Source organism: Silene latifolia, chromosome 9 (genome assembly GCF_048544455.1).
Source record: "Silene latifolia isolate original U9 population chromosome 9, ASM4854445v1, whole genome shotgun sequence".
NCBI lineage: Eukaryota > Viridiplantae > Streptophyta > Magnoliopsida > Caryophyllales > Caryophyllaceae > Silene > Silene latifolia.
This window is the reverse complement of record NC_133534.1, coordinates 7,325,077-7,341,526: the sequence shown is the minus strand read 5'-3', so window position 1 is coordinate 7,341,526 and position 16,450 is coordinate 7,325,077. Positions and strand designations below refer to the sequence as shown.

The following is a 16,450-nucleotide window of genomic DNA, read 5'->3' as shown; positions in this document are numbered from 1 at the left end:
ATTAATAATTAAAATAGTAAAATCTCCCAAAAAAAATTCCAAGAAAAAAAATGAGAAACATCATCCTCTTAAAAAAATCCACATACTTGTCGATTGTCATTTGCACGTATTGATCTCCAAGTATGTCATGCTGCTGAAAATTCAATCAATTGTACAAATTAGTATTATGCCAAAATCAACTGTACACGAAATACAAAATTGCATAAGATATACCGAGTATATTTAAAATATTATCAAATGAGTTTGACCAATATAGTAAAATCTTATCATGGAAAAGAGAAATGAGAAAAACGAATTAGTTGTAGGTTGATAAAAAAAATTATAATAAAAATGCATGTCTATTGTTGTGCTCAAGAAATAAACATTATCATCTCAAGAAAAAAAGTACTGTAGTAATTAAGAAGTCATAATATCATCAAAAGTTTAAGGTAAACTAAAAATATGAATCATTATAAAGAAACTTGGGAAATGAGTTATGGAGAAAGAAGATGAAAAGTATGGTTAAATGCTTGTGGTGAATTGAATAAAGTATTGAAGTGGAAGAAGATAAAAAATTATTGTCTTCTTTAATTTTTTCTAATATTGTAATTGTAAGAATAAATATTAGGGGACATAAAAGAAAATAATTATGATGATGAGACTTGTAATATGACTTCTTGAAATCATGTTGTTATATCACATGTCATTTAAAAATGTACTCAATGTTAGTCTTTTTATACTATTTATTATATAGATTTTAAAGAAATAAATAAATGTATACTTTAATTTTATGAGCTGTGTTAATATGAAAAAATTTAACCGATTCACTAACATCTATGTTCTCTTCCAAAATTTTCAATTAAAATGTGAAATATAATTGTAAATTATGAAACTTTTATGTGAATTTTGGTAAGTTACATCTTTTTTTGTTTTTTTTAGCTTATCAAATCATAAATATATACATTTAATTTAAGAATATTAATGATGTCTTTTGATTTTCTTTATTTTTATGTTACACAATATGTAAAAACATTTTTGTAAGGACTTTTAGTAATCATTTATTTTAAATTAAATGCTTTATAAGAATTATATCAAATAACCAATAATCTAATAATAATTAATAAATAATTAAACAATCAATAAAAATTAATAGAAATTAATGGGGTATAAAATACTAAATGTTAATGCCATGTGAAATTAAATTAAATGCTTTAATCTGACATGTTAACTATATTGTATAGATATACTTAAGTATTTACAGAATTTGTTTGTAAATTACTTAAATTATATAAATATTTTCTTATCCATATATTTTATATTTTCCAAAACCTTACCCTTTACGTGAAATAATTTCATGAACTAAATACACTGTATTATTACCCTTTTAAAATTCTATTATTAGTATTTAATTTCACTTAAGTATTTACAAAATTTGTTTATAAATTACTTAAATTAAATACAAAAAAGTTATAGTAACAACAATAGTGAATTAATGCCTTAAAAAAAAAAGTAATGAATTAGTGATAATACAATTTTTTTTTTCAACTTCATTTATTCATTTTCGTTCTTAATTTCTTATGTATTCAGTTTTTTCTTATTTCGAATACATATAATACTACTCCATATGAAATATTTTGAAATTATCAACTTATAATTAATGCGTATTTTTTTATTGTAGTTTTTTTTAGTTATTAAATTTAAAGCTAATGGAATATGGATGGATTTTTAAAGGGAATAAGTATTTTAAATTAATGCAATATAATAATTAATTGGATAATCCATGTCATATTAGTTTGCCAAGTCACATTGTTACGTGGCTTTTTTTCATCCCATGTGGCATTGTCTACGTGGCATTTTTAGGCTAGCCTTTTAATAGTATTATATAGATATAGATATACTGCTATCTGAAACAACTGTATGTATTTTCGATATTTGTAGGTATTATAAATCGAGAGGGAGAATTACATAGAAGTAATCGTAATATTATTGATGATCGTTCGTTGTTTTCAACCATTACAATAGCTCCGTATTTATAGTACGGATAAAGATCTAAATATAATAATAATATCTCTTAATAATGGTAAACATAATAATATCGATATTATTCTGATTACGGTATACCGCAATAATATACCGTAATCTCCTATCGTAGGAAATTGAAGTACAAAATTATCAGTAACAAAAGGAAATTAAATGAGATTACACAATTGTCGTCCTCTAAACAATAAAAAGAGTCCGTTTTTGAAATAATGCTCAAAAATAAAAGAATTGTCGTTTTGGGTCGGTTTTGAAAACATTTATCGAAATGGTGTCCACGTAGGCTCGGTTTTGACGAGCCTGTACGGGGCTTAAACACGCCATACGTAATGGCGTGTTTATTTCAATGAACACGCCATTACATATGGCGTGTTTAGGCAGTCTGAAATTCTACCCCCAATCCAGTAGCAACATAAGGAAAGAAATAGCACACGCCATTACGTATGGCGTGTCTTGAGATGGAAACACGCCATTACGTATGGCGTGTTTTAGCAGCCCAAAATTTTTAGCCCAAGTCCAGTAGCTGGCAAAATGGAAGAAAATAGAACACGCCATACGTAATGGCGTGTCTTAAGAGTGAAACACGCCAATACGTATGGCGTGTTTAGGCAGTTTTTTTTTTTTTTTAGTATATCCGTCCCTTTCTACCAAATTAAACAAAACATTCATCATCTTCGCCTCACAAACACCAAGTGCGATAGAACAAACCTCACTCCCCTTCTTATTTCTTCACCTCACACTCATCTCTGGCGAATCTCCGGCGTATCTCCGGCATTATATTGGGTTTTTGCTTTTCAAATTATACATTCTACCTAATTAGCAAGGTAATTTAATTCTCTTAACTTATTTAATTTCATCTTTTGAATGTAGATTTTGCTTATTTTGTCTTCATTGTTGGTAATTATGTTGTTTTGTACATAGATCTACAACTTATATGTGTTAATTTAAGGTTGTTTAAAAAAAGCCCCAAATTTTCAAAACCCTAATTAGGTAGGATGAACGATTTATGATTTTTAATTGTTGTTTAGGTATGTATTTTAGGGAAATTAGGTTATTGGTAGTTGATTTATACTAAATTTGTTCAATTTTTTTTTATAGAATGGAAATTTGTGATTTTCCTCTTATTTGTTATTGGGATGGAGAAGTGTTGGAGCAAAATGGATGTGTAACCTATAGAGGAGGGAATCAATGTTTTATTCTAGCTAGTACAAAGATGACATATCTTGAATTAGTTGAAGAGATTTATAAGGGAATCGGTGTTCAAAGTTTGGGTACTCAATTGAAGGTAATGATGAAATTTCCGAGTCTTAGGGTGTTTCAAAATTGTTCCCCTTAATAATGAGGGAGCCTTTAAAGCGTTATGGGCAAGTATTCGTCATTCACATGCTCCTTCAATGGACATATTTGTAGAAGTTTCTACTAGTCAAATTGTCACTCCTACACCAAGTATTAGGCTAGATGATGTTGCTCAATTTGTTTCACTTGAAACTAATTACGTAAATGATGGGGAATTTTATGGTAACTTAGAAGGTGATGAGATTGATGAGGAATTGGACTTGAAGAGAATTTGTTGGCAAATGAAGAAGATGGTGATGATGATCTTGTCTTTGCTAGTGCTCCCATTGTTGAGTTTAATAAGATTGATCAATTAGATGAGGATGAATTGAATAGCTGGAAAACTTGGGAAAATATGGTAAGATATGAACATGGGAAAGAGTTTGCGGTTGGACAAGTGTTTCCAAACAAAGCTTCACTTAGCGATGAGGTGACATCATATTGTGTTAAAGCAAATCAATTTTTCAAAGTTGCCGAATCAAAGCCTAATACTATTACCTTCAAATGTGGCCGGATTCCTACACCATGTAATTGGCGGTTAAGGGCTACACAAAAAGACTTTCATTCTGAAGTTTTTACCGTTGTGACATACAAAGGTCCTCATGATGAGTCTTGTGTTTGTGACATGGTACCTCAAGACCACATGAATTTGAAACGAGCATTCATAAGTCATGAGATTCGTAACCTTGTTGAGGGAGATTGGGGATATAAAGTAAACTCTGTTGTTACTTATATTTTAGATAAGTATGGTTACACAATTTCATACACCAAAGCTTGGAATGCAAAACAAAGAGCAATTGAGGAAATATTTGGAGATTGGGATAAATCATATGAGTTGTACCTCGTTTCATGCAAGGCTTAAAAGAATCTAATCCTGGCACTATTGTTCAATTTTATACAACACCAACAACTAACCCAAATGTGCAAAAATTCAAGCGTGTTTTTTGGGCATTTAAACCATGTATTGATGGCTTTGAACATTGTCGGCCAGTTTTAAGCATTGATGGAACCCACTTATATGGAAAGTTCAAGGGAACAATTTTGACAGCTATGTCAATTGATGCTAATAATCAAATTTTCCCGGATGCTTTTGCTATTGTTGAAGCCGAAAATACCGATAGTTGGCCTTGGTTTATGTCATGCATAAGAGTATTTGTTACCAAAAGAAGTGGGTTGTGTGTCATTTCCGATAGACACAAAGGGATTATGAAAGCAATGAGTGAAGTTGGTAGTGGGTGGGAGGAGCCGTATGCTTATCATAGAGTTTGCATTCGTCATTTAGCTTCAAATGTTAATACAAGATTTAGAAATAATTCAGTTAAAGAAATGTTTGGGTCAACGGCAATGCAATTACAAAACAAGAAGTTTGACATAGGATTTCGTCGCCTAGGTGAATTGAATAGAGAGGCACAACAATATGTTGTTGAAATTGGAATAGAGAAGTGGTCAATTTGCCATGATGGTGGACATAGATATGGAATATTGACTACTAATTTGGCGGAGGCATTTAATAATGTTCTTAAAGGAGCACGTTTTCTACCCGTAACGGCACTCATAAAGTGTGTATTTTTTAGAGTTAATGCATACTTTGTTGAGCGACGTGAGTTTGCAAGGAAACGGTTGATGAAGGGGCTTCATTATAGTCCGAAGATTACCACCTTGTTGGAGGAAAATTGCCAAAAAGGAGCATACCATAAGGTTGTGGCTTTTGACCATGTCGGAGGGGTGTACCAAGTCACAACACGTAGAGGTTCTCGACCCATGTCACATGGTAACCATTTGCACACCGTTGATTTATCCAAGAGGACATGTACTTGTAACAAGTTCCAAACATACAAGTATCCATGTTCACATGTGTATGCCGTTTGTAAAAAGAAGGGTTTAAATGCTACTCAATTTGTGTACATCGCCTATTCTACCGGAGAACACTTAGCTTCATATGCTTCTAAATTTCACCCTTTGAAAGATGAGGCTTATTGGGGTCCTTACAATGGGCCTAAAATAGTGTGCGATGAGCAAAATAAACGGGGAAAAGGAAGACGGAAGAATAAAAGATTTCTTAATGAAATGGATGAGAAGAGTAAGAACAAGGTCACATGTAGTTTGTGTCGTGGTTTAGGCCACAATAAAAAAACATGTACTTTGAGAGTTAACAATTCACAAGGGTATTCTACTACTTACACTTGTCTTTAATTTTTTTTATTACCATAATTTTTTTAATTATTTGAACATTTATTTTCATGCTAATCTAATAATCTTCTTTTAAATGTGTAGGAATAATGGAACAACATCAACAACAAGGCCCGGTGAACCCGGAACTTCTCACACAACAAGAGGTACACCGGAGCAAGGCAATATTGGAAGGGCGGGACGTTGGTTCCCTTCGATGTAGGTCACACTTAGTTTCGCACAAGGGGTTTTTGGTAAGTGAGCATGTAGTTGATTTCATTAGGGACACTCAGTTTTTTTTTTATTCATAGGTTAGTGGGGTTGAAGTTTAATGTGGAATTAATAAGTGCTTTGGTTGAGCGATGGAGGCCGGAAACCCATTCATTTCACTTGACTATTGGCGAGGTTACTGTGACCTTGCAAGATGTTCAAGTGTTGTTAGGGCTACGGATTAGAGGGGATATTATTAGTGGACCAACCGCTTATAATTGGCCCTTGTTAATAACTGAACTCTTAGGCAAAACACCGAGTAGTGAAGACCTTAAGGGGGCTTCTTTGAGGATTGGTTGGTTGTTAGAACAATTTAGTGGTCTTCCGGAAGATGCAAATGAAGATGTTCTACATCAATATGTGAGGGCATATTTGCTTATCTTAATGGCCACTATCATGTTTCCGGATAAGAGTGGTAATGACATACAAGTTGTTTATTTGCCTTTGTTGAGGGATTTGAGCAACTTAGATAATTACTCTTGGGGAAGTGCCGTACTTGCTACTTTATATCGCAATTTATGTAGAGCAAGCAACGTAAAGTCCAAAGACATTGGAGGTCCCCTTGTTCTATTGCAATTGTGGGCATGGGAGAGGATTAGTATTGGTCGACCTACACTCATGAGACCCGTTAATGCTACTCATTATGGACCGAACCCATTAGGTTCTCAACATCAAATCAGGATTGACTCATTGGGTCGTAGGTGGGCAAGTGTGAATCGCAAGAGGCCGGAAGGGGTGACCACACTAATTGGGTATAGGGATGCTTTTGATTCAATGCAACATGATCAGTTTACATGGCAACCTTACACCCGACAGATTTTGTCTTTTTTGCCCGAGTTTTGTTATGATGACTCCGACGATTGGACAGTGATGGCACCTATGATTTGTTTCGACATTGTTGAGTGGCATTTTCCTAATAGGTTAGCTCGTCAATTTGGGTGGAAACAAATTATCCCTTTAAACTCTAATACCGAACCAAACTTGCACAAAGTTGACAAAAGGGGTGCCTCTTCACGGAATTGGATAGAAAAACATCAACCCTACATATCAAATTGGGTTAGGAGGGGTGATTTTCGGTTCCGTGGTGAAGAGGATGATATTGAAATGAGCTACTACGACCCTTACATGGTTTGGTACCGGGATCGCACTATTCTTCGCTTGAACCCTTTCCTCCCACAAGCTACTTATCAAGCACCATTTGGAGCCACACAATATCTTGTAAGTACACTTAATATAATTGTCTTAAAATTCTTAACCAATATATCATAAAATGTGATTAGCTTATACTACTTATTTTGTTTTAGGCGCAAGGTTTCGTCAATGTCCATAATACATGTGATGAGGAGCTTCGACAAATGCCTCTTGAGATGCCTCCTCATTTCCGGACAATGGTTTCACACCTACGGGACTACTCCTCTCATTCGCTTGAACATGTAGGCTATTCCCATCTCCTTCAACCAACCGTAGAACCAAGGGAAGAAAGTTCACCAATAGTTCAAGAGTCCCTCGACTCAATGAATGTGGATGACGATGCACCATTGGTTCAATACACTAGGAGGGGTAGACGCTCTAAGTCATCCATGCCGGCTAGACACTCTATGTCTTCCATGCCTTCCATGTCTTCAATGCCGGCCATGTCTTCAATGCCTTCCATGTCTTCAATGTCACCCATCAATGAACAAGGCACCCCGGAACCTAAGAAAGGGTTTTGGAGTCGCATTCGAGGAAAAAGCAAGAAGAAGACTTGAGGACTTGATGTAATAGTTAGAGGATTAATGGTTTGTTTGACATTTTAGATGGTTAATTTGTTTGACATTTTAGTTGTAAAACTTAGAATTTAATCCCCTTGTGCGAAGCTTATGTGGTGTGTAAACTCGGTTTTTATTTATAATAGGCAATGGTTTGTGTTGTCCTTTGCATTGTTGAGCATTGTTGAGTTTGGTTTTCTGTTTTGGCAAAGGAAAGATACGAGAACGAAGGAAATTTGTGCAGCAATGAAAAAAAAAAAATCTGACTAAACACGCCATACGTATTGGCATGTTTATCTCTTAAGACACGCCATTACGTATGGCGTGTTCTATTTTCTTCTATTATTGCAGCTACTGGACTTGGCTAAGAATTTTGGGCTGCTAAAACACGCCATACGTAATGGCGTGTTTCCTTTCCTTCCTTATTCAGCTACTGACTTTGGTTTCAATTTTGGACTGCCTAAACACGCCATATGTAATGACGTGTTTTATGAGTTAAACACGCCAATACGTATGGCGTGTTTAAGCCCCATACAGGCTCGTCAAAACCGAGCCTACGTGGACACCATTTCGATAAATGTTTTCAAAACCGACCCAAAACGACAATTCTTTTATTTTTGAGCATTATTTCAAAAACGGACTCCAATAAAAAGGTGAAACTTTCGGCCTCAGTTGTCAAAAGAGATTATTACTAACGAGTTGATCATCTTGAACCAAACTTGGAAAACCCAAAGTTGGTCTACTTAGCTAACGGTCGGGTTAATTATTGTCGACACTTTTACTAATTATCGTCGACAATTAACACATCTTTCCAATTTTGCCCCCATTAACTTCCCCTTGTCTCTCTCTCTCCCTAATCTTTCTAAAACAAAAAAAAGACGGTTTTTCGGGAAAAAATCGTAATTTAATTTACGAACTTTTCGATTAAAACGGTTTTAAATATACGGTAACAACGATCAAGTTAGTAACGGTTTTAAAAATATTTTCATCCGGAAAAAAAGAAAAAAAAAATCAGACGAAAATATTTTTCGTCCGGATTGAAAAAAAAAATTCATTTTTTGCCACGGTAATCAATAAGCGCTAATCCGTTCTAACAATAACGATTGTATTCTAAACCACCTAAAACTACTAAATAATTACAAATTTTTTAAAAATTAAATTAGTTTAGATTACTTGTCGTCGATTCCTTGAATTTGGTGGCGGAATTGAAGCGGTGGTGACGGAAATGTCGTACTTGAAAAAAAGATTTTAAAATATGGAAGGTTTAGAGTGAGGGGTAGATTATGAAAGTCATTAAACAATGTCGACGATAATTAGTAAAATGTCAACGATGTTTAGCAGGTTGGTCATGTATCCAAGAGCCTTAACTAGGCATTCCTAGATAAATGAGAGCGTTACCATCTCGGTTTTCCGAGGTAGTAAATAACAAAGTAAAATAAACCAAAGTACTTTAGATAAAATTTAGCGATTTCATGTTTATTACAACTTAACCAAACTAAAACTTAATATAAAATAAAATACAACTCGCCGCGGAAATAATTAAAGTGATTAATAAAAACTAAATGGTCTAGACTTCTAGATATACTGGCCGAGTCTTCACGCATCCCCATTAGCTCCCAAGTCAGCTAATCTTAAGCACCTGCAAGTCTGCTCTCCATGTATGGTTCATAACAGGTGTTCAGCAATACACTGTCAACCACGAGGTTGGGTATGATAACAATCTCAAGACAGATAATATGATATAAAGATTCAAACACAAATGCCAAACAACTGTTCTCATAATTTAGCCCTCAACCTCCCGTTGAGTCACAATTCAGTCCTCAACCTCTAGTTGAGTAGACACACCAGAGACAGGTCTGGGGCCTTACACCACCACGAAGGTATTATACGGTGTCTGCCAGTACGTTTATAATACATCACCCGAAGGCTCTTACCATGATGTCTACCTCAGCCAGTAAGTTTATATCACATCACCCGAAGGCTCTTACCATGATGTCTGCCAGGCTAAATCTGATATCCAACCCATTATCAAACCAATTGTAGCAACAACAATGACTACCTACCACACCGTCTCAGGAATAACCAATACAACCGCTTTTAATCACAATATGTAAGACGTGCAATAATCCAAAACAATTCAACCCACAACATCCAATTAAATGACAAGATACACAAATAATAAGTCTAGTAGAATCGTTATTTTCCATGTTATATTTCCCACTAAATTAGTGAGAGACGATCTTTCAGGAGACCTACTGTTAGCTGGTTTATTATCGTTAAATTGATCGATTTTTTGTAAATTTTATGTTCACTTGATAGAAGAGAGATTGGAGAAGTGTAATTGAAATTTATAAGAAGAACACACTTAGACCATCCCCAAGCAAGGTCAATTGCTTGGTCATGACCTTGCTTGGTCATGGTTAATCAAGTAATTAGCATTGTTAATGTGACCAAAGCTTGTTAATTTGTGACCAAAAACAAGAAATGGTCAATTTGTGACTAAGATTGATCAAAAGAGATGGTCTTATTGACCTTCTATGTGTAAATTTTTTATTGGTTGAACAATTATAAAACAATAAAAAAAAACTATTCTACACTACTCTACTCTATTTTCGTAACTAGAATTTGGGAAAACTTTCGTAATTAGAATTTGCTTTTAATGCATTTTATCATTTCGTAGTATTTAATGTTTTTTAATTTAATGTTTTTTTAAAAAAAATGTATGCGGTATTTTATATATCGAATCATGTTTTTCAATAATTTTTTAATTGTTAATGAAATCGTCTAATCACTTTTCAAAATTATAACGTTATTTAATATTTTTTCCCGTAAAGTACGCCATAAGATTAATATTGTCGTAAAATATTGGGTAGTTTTTTTTATTAAGATATTTAGAAAAATAGAAAAATAACTATATTTATAAAATGTTAAGAAAAATAATTGTAGAGGTAAGAGAGAGAAAAGTGGGATAGAGAATGTGGAAAATGATTGGGAATGTTGTAAAGTGAATAATGATTGGGTTGATGACCTAAGTCGCGACCTTCTGCTTTGGAGGGTGAAAATGGATCAAGTTTAATAAAGTGAAATTAAGAGTAAAATCAGGTCGTTACCTAGTTAGCGCGACCACTACTTGAAAATGGTCTTATCTATACAGTTAATTTGTTGAAGATTTAGAGTAACAATATCGATGAGTCCAACTCAAGACTCAATATTAGGTCACAAGACTCACAAAGTAAGACACATCTTAAAACTTGGGCCAGAGACAGGCTATTATTAAAGATGGGCTTTGTGTGACCAGAAAACAAGAAAAAGGCTCTCCGAAGGGTCCAATTAGCTTAACTCTGAATTACGTATTAATAATGTTAGGCGTTAGCTACCTTGGTCTTTTTTTAGACTAGATCTTTTTAAATTGAACTGAATTTAAAAAATTAAATTAAATTAAATTTAACGAATTTCAATTGAGTTGAACTGAATTGAAATTATGTTCAGATAAAGGTATTCACCTTTGTCAATTATCAATTCTTGATTAGCTAGTTTTTTTAGCTTTGTTCAATGTACTAGAGTGGTTCCTTGTACTACCATTTTTATTATGGTTTAGAAATTTCCCAGTTATATAGACTTCAACTCTTCAAGTTTAGAAGTAATTGAATTTCCTAATTGACCCGCAATTGAATTCAACTTCGTTAATGACTGGTATGCATTGTTGTTAAAATCGCGATTCGGATCATAGGGTCGCACAATCCTATGATCCAAAAAGTGGAAAATGATCTTGGTGGTAATATCGGTGTAGGAAGTTCAGGATCAGATAGGATTGTACATGATCGTGTAGGATTGATGGTAGGATCGTTCGGAAGCGTAAGAGCCTTATTTGTGTTCTAATTTTTTGAGGTGGTTGTTATTCTATAATGAAAAGTCCAAATCCTCCTGTATACTGAGAGAATAAAACTTCTCTAAAAATTTTCATCCAAAGTGCTCAAGCTTATATATGAAAATAAATTAGATTTTTATTTATTAAAGTAATTTTTCATTTAAAAATAAATTTTCATCATTAAACTTAAAAATATAATCTTTCAACAAAAATAAAACAAAATTGGTATAAAAATATAATCTATACATAAATTGTTACTCCTATTATTAACTTCATGACGAAAAAAGAATTTATTAAAAGAATTTGTGGTAGTTAAAATATTTTCATAAAAAATACATTTCATGAAATTACTTAAATCTCTTGATTAATTTTTGTTTTTATAAAATTTATGAGATATAAATCTAAAATCTATAAGTATTATAATAAAATTAAAAGGTCTATATATATCCCGCATTTGCGCAGGATCTACACTAGTTAAATGTATACATGTATAATATTGATATGATTATTAAGATTTTCGTGTCACTAGATTGACTTTTAACATTATACTTCCTCCATTCAACTCCACTCTACCACTTTCTTTTTTCACGTTTGCCAACGCGTGTTTTACGCGCTAAATATCATTAGCTACGTATTTGCAAAAATTATAAAAGTTAGATATTTTTAATGTACTCGTAAAGCCGAATCAAACAAGATCCCACATGAATATATTTCCACTTACGTATCGAGAAAAAATCGAAATTGAATACACAATTGTAAATAGTGTACAAAAGTGAAATAGGTAGAGTGAAGTTGAATGGAGGAAGTATTTCACAACTTGTACCAAATTTTTGATATAAACTTGTTTATCCAAGGTATTTATTTGTAAAATCTTACGATTCTGCGATCCGATCCTATCATCTCATCTTCGATCCAAACTAAAATCTCGATTCTAACAACCTTGATGAATATGATGATACGCATCAATTTGTGGAACCTATAAAAAGAGATGGTGGTAACCTGAAGAATTCTTGTGCACTTACGTCACTTAGCTCGCTCGGTCGTGCTAAACAAGATAATATTAAAGACAGGTCAGGAGTGACTTCAATAGATTTTCCAGACCAACTATTACTATTAGTCAAATAGTCAAACCAGAACTATTGTTTCTGATTTTCATTTTTCTCGTGTCTTATTACTTGCACTATTTTTTCCCACACATCATCATAGATAAACGTGTGTTTTTGCAAGCTGTTGGCCGGTCACAAATTTGGACCGCCTCAAATGTGACAACTTTATGTTAAAAAGTAACCACTTATAAAATGTTAACTACTCCCTCTGTTCCGGTGAGATGTTTACACTTCCTTTATTTTGTGAGGGGGAAATATAGGAAGTGTAAACATATCACTGGAACGGAGGGAGTATCAAATAATAGTCACATTTTCTCATTAAAATGGTCATATTTGAGTCCGTCATAATTTATGATAAAAAAGAGCCTGTTATAAATGAAAAATTTGCATTTTGCAAAACTCAAACTAGTATAAGTACATCAACTTTTCAAATGAAGAAACTTGTTCGTTCCATTGAGGTAAGTATTTCAAGTCGACCATGCTTCCTCAAACTATTTACCAAAAATGGGACGGAGGTGCATTTTTCTCATCTTGTCCTCGGTGACGAGCTTCAGAGTTCAGACTATTGAAACGGATCCTCTTACATTCTCTTTTGAATTTTATTCCAAATAAATTCCCTGAACTTCCTTATTCTTTTTACATTGAACTCGAATTTCATCTTCAATAGCGCGCTTAATCCCGAGTAAAAAAAAAATGGCTTATACTCTGTTTACCTTTCAATATAACTTCATAATTTCAATCTTTTTACTAACTTCAATTCATTTGTCAACTGCAAATAATCCATACTATACAATATGCTCAAATATTCTATTCTCTTGTGGAAATGTTCAAAATCTCGGGTACCCATTTTGGGGAGGTAACAGGCCACAATTCTGCGGCCATCAGAATTTCGGTCTCACCTGTGTAAACGGGCCGACTGTCAACCCGTTTATCTATAAAATGGGTACTACAAATGGGGCGGAATCTCTTAACGCGAGAATTGTTAGTATTAATACATTTTCGCGTACTATGTCCTTAGTTCAAGACCCGTTTTCTGATAATGATACGATTTCCTGTCAAAGTCTAATCAGGAACGAAACAATACCGTTCAAGTTAACTCCAATTGTTGCTAACATAAGCTTGTTCTTAGGTTGTGGTGATTCAGTCGCTAAGCGAATAAGTAGTTCAAAGTTTTTAACATGTAACAGCGTAAATAGTTCAAGGGATTTAGCTTATTACTTTGATAAACCGACAGAGACGGTTAAAATGAGTAAGTTGTGTTCGACAAGGAGGGTTTTTCCGGTGCTGAAGTCAGAGCTGGTGGAGTTAAATAATGGAAATGCGAGTCTTACAAGGGTGTTGAATACGGGGTTTGAAGTCGAGTACATGGTGGACTTTGATCGCTGCTTGGCTTGTAAGAATTCTGGAGGTGTGTGCGGCTCATCCGGTGATAATACATGGATATTTGTATGTTTTTGCCCAGAAGGTCCATATACTAGAGTATGTCCCAAGCAAGGTATACATACTAATCATGTTAATTTGGGTTTTGGGTTTCGACTTTCGATAAGTTTTGTTTCAGACGGATTTATTTTCAGACCAGATAATGTCACCTTTTTTTAATAGAATGTATTTAATGACAACATGTTATAACTAAAGTTGTCACTATTTACCCTGAAATGATGGTAACAATTTATCAGAAAATCATTTTATTGTAAAATGGCTACATTTGATCCGTCTTATTTCAGACGGAAAATAGCTCATCTGAAATAAGAATTTGCGCTTGGGTTTAGGCGAGGGAAGCTAAGAATGAACAAGGAGAAATTAACTGAAGTAAACCATTGAAATTGTCCTCCTTATTCTCTTGTACTCCCTCTGTCACCGTGAATAGTTTACATTTGCTTTATTTTGTGAAGGGAAAATATATCAAATGTAAACTATTGGCTGAGACGGAAAGAGTATGATTTTTGTTTACAAGTCATATTAATGTGAATACATCATATAGTATATGTTTCGGTCGGTTGATTAGTCATACTTTGCCATTTTGCAGAAAAACGAATTAGATTGGCAATTATCGGATCAGGTAATTTGGATATATACCGCTCCATCATGTTAAATCTTTCATGTTTCCGACAAGCTGTTAATGTTATTAGCTTATGATGTTCAATTCTTTTTTTCAATTTCAGGCTGTTTAGCTTTGATGATAATATTGGTTTTGGTTTCTTTGATAATCTGGTCCAAAAAACTTCTTTTGCCGAATAAATTTTCAAGAGAAATTGAAGGAATAACAGAGAACCAGAATGTAGAGGCTTTTCTGAAAGCATATGGATCTTTAGCCCCGAAAAGATACAAATATGCCGAAATAAAGAAAATAGCCAGTTCGTTCAAAGAAAAACTCGGGGAAGGAGGTTTTGGTATTGTTTATAAAGGCAGATTGCAAGATGGTCGGCTTGTGGCAGTGAAGTTACTGAATAAGACGAAGGGTAACGGAGAAGACTTCATCAACGAGGTGCTAAGCATTAGTAGAACTAATCATGTTAATGTTGTGACTCTTCTAGGCTTCTGCCTTGAAGGGAATAAACGCGCTCTCATTTACGAGCACTTAGTCAATGGATCTCTTGATAAATTCATCTATGGCCGCGACACACATCCATCTCTTCAATGGGAAACCTTGTTCAAAATTGCAGTCGGGATTGCTAGAGGACTAAATTACCTACATAGAGGGTGTAATGCTCGAATACTACACTTTGACATTAAACCTCATAACGTTTTACTTGATGAAGAGTTCTGCCCAAAGATTTCCGACTTTGGACTTGCAAAATTGTGCCCTACAAAGGATAGTACAATCTCGATGTTGGAAGCTAGGGGTACAATAGGGTATATTGCTCCCGAGGTTATTTATAGAAACATTGGTGGAGTGTCTCATAAATCAGATGTGTATAGCTACGGGATGATGGTCTTAAATATGGCATGTGGTAGGTCGAATTTATCGCCTGAAGTACATTGTAATAGTGAACAGTACTTTCCGGAATGGATACTCAATCAACTTGAACAAACTGAACAAGCAACTCGGGCAATGTTGGATGAAGAAGAAAAAGAGGTACAAAGAAAGATGATTTTGGTGAGCCTATGGTGCATACAAATGTATCCCTCAGACCGTCCATCAATGGATAGAGTACTCGAGATGATAGAAGGCCCTCTTGAATCACTGTCGATACCCCCTCGAGCAGCAACCGTCTATATTTGATTTCTCTTTTCTCGGAGTATCGACTTTACGGTTGTTATCTTATATATCCAGTTTGTAATGGCGGATCTAAGATTCGATCCAAGACCTTTTGAAATAGACTGATAGACGTATAGACAGTGGCGTAGCCAGAAAATTTTGCCATGTAGGATTTTGAATCTTAAAAGTTATTAATCGTTAATGATTCACACTTTCATTTTTAACCGTTTGAACCTGTGGGGTCTTGGGAACCCACTGGCCCAATACCCTAGGCCACTGGCCCCTGTTGCATATAGGTTCGATGTTCGTTTTTAGTTCTAAACCTAGACTTCAAATTTTTGAATCAAAAGTTACTCTGTGGATAAGTTTAATAATAGGCCTTATAAATAGGTGAATGTTATAGAAAACTCGGTAATAAAACAAGGAAAATGTATGACTTATGAGACAATTTAAGGATGTGATCCTCCTATGTACTCTTCTATATGAAAATAAAACCAGATAAAAATGTGCTCCTAGTGTATCGTTCTCTACAATCTTGTAGAAAAGGAAATATCACAATTTATAAGCATTTCTTCATTCTAAACAGAACACCCCATTTACATTCGCATAGCTTTTAGGACTGTACTCAGACTCTTAACCATATTTTTCCATTCACGAAAACGAAAGTAACTACAAAGTATTAACTAATACAACCTAAAATGAAAATAGATAATTTATCAACGAGACAATTTAAGTATAT

General features: G+C 34.1%; 1 protein-coding gene across 1 annotated transcript; it reads left to right on the top strand.

The window, feature by feature from the left end:
• Positions 1-13,675: 13,675 nt before the first annotated feature.
• Positions 13,676-15,735, top strand: LOC141600539 (LEAF RUST 10 DISEASE-RESISTANCE LOCUS RECEPTOR-LIKE PROTEIN KINASE-like 2.4). The gene is made up of 3 exons (XM_074420784.1): positions 13,676-14,007; positions 14,539-14,571; positions 14,675-15,735. The coding sequence occupies exons 1-3, from the start codon at positions 13,758-13,760 to the stop codon at positions 15,733-15,735; spliced, it is 1,344 nt and encodes a 447-aa protein (XP_074276885.1). The 5' UTR covers positions 13,676-13,757.
• Positions 15,736-16,450: the final 715 nt, after the last annotated feature.